We start from the raw sequence: 8,399 nt of genomic DNA, 5'->3' as shown, positions 1-8,399 counted from the left end.
AATTTCTGGGGACAAAAATGGGGACATTTGCTCCCTGGGGACAGCAACTCAAAACCGGGAATGTCTGGTCAGCCTATGTTGACATCAGAGAGGAATTACACATCACAGCCATCACGGAAACCATAAAGGTTTACCAGATAACTGGTATGGACACATATCACGGATGCCCAGTGACAGACTACCTCAAAGATGGTTTGCTAACGGGAAGAGAGACCTTGGAAAGCCGAAATAGCGATCAAAAGACCAGCTCACCTGAGGCAGAACAGGCCAGAAGACCTAACCCTTGATAGAATTTGATGGTGCATAAAAATGTGTGTGCGTGTGTCGGTCCGCTGAGTGGGGACAGAAGTGTCGGCAGGTGGGTGGTGTGTGCCTGTGGCTATGGTACTGCTGAAAGTGAGGCCAGGTAAAATGATGAATCTATATATGAGGATAACTTGGAAATGAAAGGATTTAAAAATAGTAACGGATCACTTGCTCAAGAAAACTAACATTTAATTCAAGCAACAGAAATAATATAAATATAATACAATGTTATTTATGATATGGAAAGACTGTACAGGCTGTCCTGGTATCAAAATTATTTTCAATATTTTGTCCAAGACATTATAACATTCAGCTAACTTGTGAAACGATAGCTCACAACTATTATCTTTGTAGTTTCATGAAACAGGTTTCTGTGAGGCAATAATTTTGTGTCTGATAAGGCTCATACGGCAGCATATTTCTCTTCATGGTCCATGTTATAATAGTCTTTCAATATTTTTCAATATAACACTTCATTAGAAATATACCCTAACCATTACACGTTTACATTATCTCAATTTATATATTATACATTACTGTCTCTAGAGGGGTCCCGTAAAGTGGGGCGACTTTGAACGCCGATGTGACTTTGAACAGTAATTTAGCGCTTTTCTAAATTAAATGCTGTACCCTATTGCGAAAAAATTGAACTACCGATAGTTTATTGACAACTTAAACAGATTTTCGCAATACGATACAGCATTTAATTTAGAAAGGCGCTAAATTACAGTTCAAAGCCACCTCGGCGTTCAACGTTGCCCCACTTTACGGTGTTATTTCAGAAACTCGGGAGTAATCACAGTCAGATATAAATACAATTGCGTATAAACTTCATTACAATAACTACCGGTACATCATAATTAAGAATGATATTCCATTTTTGAATCTTGCGTACACCACTTTTAACACTTGAATATAATTAATTGATGATCTAGTGGACTTACTCGTGTTAAATATGTAATATTTTCCGGCTTACAGCTGTTTCAGTGCATCACGCACCATCATCAGAGCCTACTAGATCGCGGCGTCATCTCTAACTTCTCTGCCTGTTAGGAGGGTGTGTTTTATTATTGGAATGTGTTGGATTGTGTTGTCGAATAGTGTGTGTGTACTGAAATTGATCTATGTGTTGAGGATTTGATCGGGGTGTGTTTTAGTGTGTTTGTATATTTCGTATTGTTCTAGTGTGTTGAGTTTTTGGTTCTTGGGTTGTGTGTGTAGGATTCCCATGTCCGTATTTATGTTATTGTATGTATGGTTGGCATTGGTTATGTGATCGGCGTATGTAGATGTATTGTGTCCTCTGGTTATAGCTTTAATGTGTTCTTTGTAGCGAGTTTGGAATGATCTGCCTGTCTGTATACAAACTCACATGTAATAGTTGCGACAAGTTCTACATAGGACAGACAGGCAGATCATTCCAAACACGCTACAAAGAACACATTAAAGCTATAACCAGAGGACACAATACATCTACATACGCCGATCACATAACCAATGCCAACCATACATACAATAACATAAATACGGACATGGAAATCCTACACACACAACCCAAGAACCAAAAACTCAACACACTAGAACAATACGAAATATACAAACAAACTAAAACACACCCCGATCAAATCCTCAACACACAGATCAATTTCAGTACACACACACTATTCGACCACACAATCCAATACATTCCAACAATAAAACACACCCTCCTAACAGGCAGAGAAGTTTGAGATGATGCCGCAATCTAGTAGGCTCTGATGATGGTGTGTGATGCACTGAAACAGCTGTAAGCCGGAAAATATTACATATTTAACACGAGTAAGTCCACTAGATCATCAATTAATTAAGAATGATATCTTTGGGAAATTAATTATATTCAGAACTTCTGCATCCTATAACACATTGAGAGATTCTCATTCTTTTGCCTCCACACCGTTCGGTAACGTGATTGTTACCCTATTACTGTTTCCCAACGATTTTGCCAACTTGTCTGCTGCATTTCGAATGGCCGGTTTGATTGTTGGTGGCACCTGAGCTTTGTTTTCACTTGAGACGATAGATATCTTACTCCTAGAGTTATTGTTACTTTCGATGTGGACTTTATTCGTACCATTTACCATGTGAGACTTAGAAGGTACGGCATTGATATATCCAGTCGGTGGTTTGGGAAGGCTGTGGTTCTTCACAGGTGGCGGGCAGTTTACAGAAATTGTTACAACACCCTTTGCTGATGAGGTTTCTTTTGAAATTCCATTTTGAAGCGGTTCCTGTAAAAGAAAACAAATTATTCCAATTTCGTTGTGAAAATCAATAGCCAAAGTGTAGATGTAATAAATTTACAAATATATTTTGAACATTAATTTAACTGTACAGTATAAATCTTATATTTCACCAAGCAGTGTGTTAATTTTCATTTTCATATGGAGACCTGTACATGAATGCCTGGAGAAATCGTAAACCTGTTAATTTTTAAACTGCAGATGCACGAAAAGTTGCAATCATACAGGGTGGCACACGAAACGTCATACCATTTATTTTACATATAACACATATTGATTTGTATTAAAGCTTTACAAAATTATACAGAATTAATAATTAGGATTTGGAATTTTAAATCTAATGCAGAACACGTTCCATATGACCGCTGTTTTGCCTCACAACCTCTTGCAAACGAACCCTTACATTCGTCACCACTTTTCGACACAAGTCATCAGATAGCGCACGGCACAACTCCACTAGAAAGGCTCTGACTGAGCTGCACCACATTTTCTGGCCTCCTTTGGTAGTAATTTGATTCTTCATTCTTGATTACACTTTTAACACTTACGGCATTGTTAGCAGAAGAGGAGATGATGCTAAGGGATATACCGGTATTATGCTACTGGAGCTAAATGACAGCTGTGAGAAGTATGGAATGAAGATAAATGCAAACAAGACGAAGATCATGGTTATAGGAAGAAAAATAAAGTAGGTAAACTTGCAAATTCTAAATGAGGCAGTAGAGCAAGTGGACAGCTTCAAATACTTGGGATGTACTACCCATATAAGCAGTAACATGAGATGCAGCTAGGAAGACAAAAGGATGATAGCAATGGCAAAGGAAGCTTTCAATAGGAAAAGGACCTCTGGAGAAAGAACTAAGAAAGAGACTATTGAAGTGCTTTGTGTGGAGTGTAGCATTATATAAATATGGACATTATGACGAAGTGAAGAGAAGCGACTAGAAGCATTTGAAATGTGGATATGGAGAAGGATGGAATGTGTGAAGTGGAGAGACAGAATAAGAAATGTAGCTGTGTTGGGAAGATTGAATGAAGAAAGAATGATGCTGAAACTGATCAGAAAGAGGAAAAGGAATTTACTGGTACTGTAAAAAATACATTAATACATCAATATCAATAAACACGAAGTACTTACGGTACTTACTTACAAATAGCTCTTAGAAAACCCGGAGGTTCATTGCCGCCCTCACATAAGCTTGCAAACGGTTCCTATCCTGAACAAGATTAATTCAGTCCCTATCATCATAACCTACCTCCCTCAACTCCATTTTAATATTATCTTCTCATCTACGTCTCGGTCTCCGCAAAGGTCTTTTTCCCCTCAGGACTTCCAACTAACACTATACCATATATGCATTTCTGAATTCACCCATACTTGCAACATGCCCTGCCCATTTCAAACATCTGGATTTAATGTTCCTAATTATGTTAAGTGAAGAATACAATATGGGCAGTTCTATGTTGTGTAACTTTCATCCCTCTTAGCATCAAATATTTTCCTAAACACCTTATTCTCGAACACATTTAACCTCTGTTTCTCTCTCAAGTGACTGTCCAAGTTTCACAACCATACAGAACAACCGGTAATATAACTGTTTTATAAATTATAACTCGCAGTACTTTTGAGAGCAGATTGGATGACAAAAGCTTCTCAACTAAATAATAAGGGGCATTTCTCATATTTATTATGAGTTTAATTTCCTCCCGAGTGTCATTTATATTTGTTATTGTTGCTTCAAGATATTTGAACTTTTCCACCTTTTCAAAGGATAAATTTCCATTTTTTTTATTTCCATTTCGTACTATATTCTGGTCACGAGACATAATCATGTACCGGTACATTGTCTTTTCGGGATTTACTTCCAAACCTAGGTATCTCTTTACTTACTTCAAGTAAAATTCCCGTGTTTTCCTTAATAGTTTGTGGATTTTCTCTTAACTCCCATTCCGAGGCTTATGTGGTACTTTTAAAAAGTAAATAAGTAGAGATACCTAGTTTTCGCAAACCACAGATTCGCGAAAAACTGTTTTTCTGCTATTAAAGCAAACATTTTATGTTTCAAGCCCTTCCACGTCAAAATATCGTAAGTTTAGAATAACAAAATAACACAAAATATTGTGTACATGTAAAATTTGTTTAACACAAATTTATGTTGTTTTCTAATGCCAGGCATTTGACAATAAAGTCATTTGACCTCTTGCACTCCAATATTTTTCAAAGATATTGTCATGGTTAGCCACTGACGCACAGATTTTGAGATGTTCTGAATCCATTTCTTGATTTGAGTTGCACAATGGATAGTTAGGAGGGGACTGATATATTCCAATTCTATGCAGATGCTTGGGCAAACAGTCATGGCCTGTTGCCAATCTAAATGTAGCTACAGACGATTTGCGTGGTAAATCGGGAATCAACTGTGGATTATGATGCAGAGAGTTCCATTTTTTCCCTTGAGATTGTGTTATCAAATTTTGTTTGTTGAAGTCTAAGTATGTAGATTTAATAAATCTTTTCACAGAGTAATACGTAGATTTAGTAACAGGTCTGTAAGTAGCAGTGCTGCCCTTCTTTGCTAAAGCATCCGCATTCTCGTTTCCCAGGATTCCACAATGGGATGGTATCCCATTTATAAATTTGTGTTTTTTGAGAGAAAATTTGTATTTACTTATGAAATTTATTATGATATACCGAAGTACATATGACATTTCCGTGCAAGAATTCTGTGTTACCATCCATCCTTCATTATGAAATTTAATTACATGCTCAGAAGATACACTGGTATAATTGGAAGTCACATAAATAGAAGTTGCGAATTAATGGAGGGGATTGGGAGGATTCCCCCCCCCCTCCCATTGGAAAGTTATCCCCCTCTCATAAATTCATATTAATATCCCTGCCAGGAATAACTTCTATACCCCCCCCTCACAAAATATAATTTTATTGTTTTAATACGAGCATACTTTATAAAGTATAAAGTAAGGAAAGAAAATAATAGGCTATTGATGTATTATCACCGCCAAGCTGGCAACAAACAATAACTTAGGAATTACACATCTTATCTCTTAAGCCTGCTCAAGTCTATAATTATTATTATGATCAAGATGCAAGACAAGCAACTCAAAGGGACCAATCATTGAACCATATTGAATGAGGATAATAATAATAATTTTATGTATGGTGTTCTGTATCTAGTATTCTATCTTCCCCTCATCAGAAATCTTAATTCGCACTCTGCATAAATATGTACGTGAATTAATACAATAAGATTTTGTGAAGCTAAGTTCCCTGTCAGCTGTAGGTACTGTTGGCAGGCATGGTAGTGATTTGAGTTAGCTGGATTTACGATTTTGTTTTAATTAGGTAATGGACTATTCTTAAAAATTGTGGCTAAAGTATAATCTGTTTTGCATTGATATTTATGTACACAATTTTGAATTTAATATTCAGACATTATTTAAATACAGAATTTTGTACGGTATCTAATATTCAAACCCTATTTCGAGTGACTATTTTTAAATATGAAGTAGAAACAGCCTAAATTTTTTGTGGTGCCTAATATTATTTACACACAGTTTGGGAGACTGTTACACAAATTAATCTATAAATCGGGTAAGTGCCAATAAAGAACCAAGAACTGTTAAAATATACAAAGATTCTTAAGATTCCCTTGACAGTACTGACCTCTAGTCTTTGTAGAAATATTCAGTACTGTATTTTTCACGACCAAAGTCAAAAGGTTAAATATTTTTAATGCGAAGTAACATTGAATTTATGTTTCTTTATGTGCGAAATAACACCGAAATTAACCAAATTTTATACCGAAATTTAAGATTTTTGTTCACTGTGAATCAGGATCGGTATAAATAAGATGTTATCGTAAACTCCATACAATTGTATACTGGTATCTTTCTGGATCAGTAAAGAAAATACTTTTCAGCAAACATAAACTTTTGCCATTATTTGCCCCACCCTGTATAACCAAATAGAATCAGTGGCGGTTCCTCGGGGGAGGGAAGGGAGGAACGTCCTCCTCACACTTTTCTTCTTTTGAAAGTAAATACCAAATAAAATACGTGCCTTGAAATGCGAGGAAGATTCGATAATTTTTAAGTTCAAGGCTATCAGAAAACCTCCGTTGATCGAGTTTTAAGTGACGCGTGCTCATGTGCTGCGCGAAAACTGTGATAAGGATGCGAGATTGTTTGTGTGGAGGAAAGTCAATCCATTCCTCCTTTACTGCAGTTAACACACACAGACAACACCGCACTAGCGGTCAGAGAAAGAAGCAGAGTTTTAAAGCAAGTGAATGAACGGATAGGGAGGAGATCCTCCTCTGAAGCAGGACATGGACGGGAAATAGAAACCGACTGGTTGTGCAGCAAGCTCGCTACCGCTGCCATCTAACGATGTTCCATTCAATCAGAATGTAACATATCTAGGAGGAGGCAAAATAAAAACAGTTTTAACACAAAGCTATGAAAGACATCATAAATCTTTTTTTTTATTATAAATCAAACATATTATTCTTTGCACTTCATATAGGCTACTTCATGGTTTGAAACTTTCAAGGATATTTGAAAGTTAAAGTTGGGTTTATATAAAACAAAGAGAAAGTAGTTAGTTCTAGGTTAATATCGCAGATCTTTTTGTCCCCTGAAATTCACTTCCATTCATTGTCTACTAGACAGGGCAACAGCCAAGTTGTCAATTTTGTACAAATATATTTGAAATTGAAAGTAGGTACTCCAAGCCACATTATTTTTAACATAAAAAAGTAATCGGCCACCGACTTTACAAGACCTGACATTCTTCAAAAGCATGTGATACTGAACTTGTAAAATGTACATGTGGCAACACAGACCACGTGGGTGGGTGCAGTGTTCTCGCTTTCTTCAGATTATTTCCCATTCTCATTTCCATATAACGGTTCCGATTATGTGTTAGTAGCTATATTCTCTTCCAACACGTGTGATGCTGTAGTGTGCTCGAAAAATGCTTCGAGTTTGTGAATTTCCTTGTAATTGTTAATTTGTGCAATTATTCAAGAATGAATGAAAGTGAAAACATAATATATTTTGGAAAATTTAGGAAACTCAGTTTACGGGAACAGATTACTGCTATACAGAAGGGAAGGCCAACCCAAACACTACCTGGTCTTACATGTATGCATGTAGGCTAATTTGTAGCTTGTTTCATTCAAGAAGGTGTCATTTCGTGCTGTTAACTTCTTTCCTCCTCTTAAGAAATACGCAGGAGCCGCCACTGAATAGAATTGTTAGTACCAGTACTATCCACACCCAATTAAAATTAGCAATGTCCACACCAATGTCCCTTTCACCTCCTCATCTGTGCAGTTTATTCTTTGGAATGTAAAAAATTACATTTTATTGTCTCTTCTCTATTGTCACCTGATTATATCAATGCCTCATTTGGATATACTTGACACTGCCAATCAGTGTGTTAGCACAATAGGTTCTTCATGTCTGACCTGCTACTTGTTCTGACTACAGACTCAGGGAAGAGAAGTACATGCGTCCATATTATGTAACTATTGCAAAACAGTTGAAGAAAATTATCACAACAGCATTCTTTCAGAATGTCACTCTGTTCATAAAAAATGCATTGTTATTATATGACAAGATGATCTTATCAATTTGTCTTGTCACAGATGTCAACATCATGCAATACAAAAATTCCCATACCTACACTTAGGGCTTAAGTTCATTTATTGAAAAACAAATAAAAGCAATTGATAATATTCAATTCCTTGTTGCCTTGCAGTGAATTTACTTAATTTAACTATTAGGCCT

At 36.3% G+C, this 8,399-nt stretch overlaps 1 protein-coding gene across 3 annotated transcripts in view; it reads right to left on the bottom strand.

Moving 5' to 3' along the window:
• Positions 1–470: 470 nt before the first annotated feature.
• Positions 471–8,399, bottom strand: part of LOC138694855 (harmonin) — a 521,763-nt gene continuing 513,834 nt past the window's right edge. For all 3 annotated transcript variants that reach the window (XM_069818984.1, XM_069818985.1, XM_069818986.1), the window contains one exon: positions 471–2,573. In XM_069818984.1, the coding sequence (XP_069675085.1) occupies positions 2,220–2,573 (354 nt within the window). In that variant the 3' untranslated portion in view covers positions 471–2,219. The remainder of the gene's footprint in view (positions 2,574–8,399) is intronic.

Source organism: Periplaneta americana, chromosome 2 (genome assembly GCF_040183065.1).
Source record: "Periplaneta americana isolate PAMFEO1 chromosome 2, P.americana_PAMFEO1_priV1, whole genome shotgun sequence".
Classification (NCBI taxonomy): domain Eukaryota; kingdom Metazoa; phylum Arthropoda; class Insecta; order Blattodea; family Blattidae; genus Periplaneta; species Periplaneta americana.
This window is presented reverse-complemented; position numbering and strand designations above follow the sequence as displayed.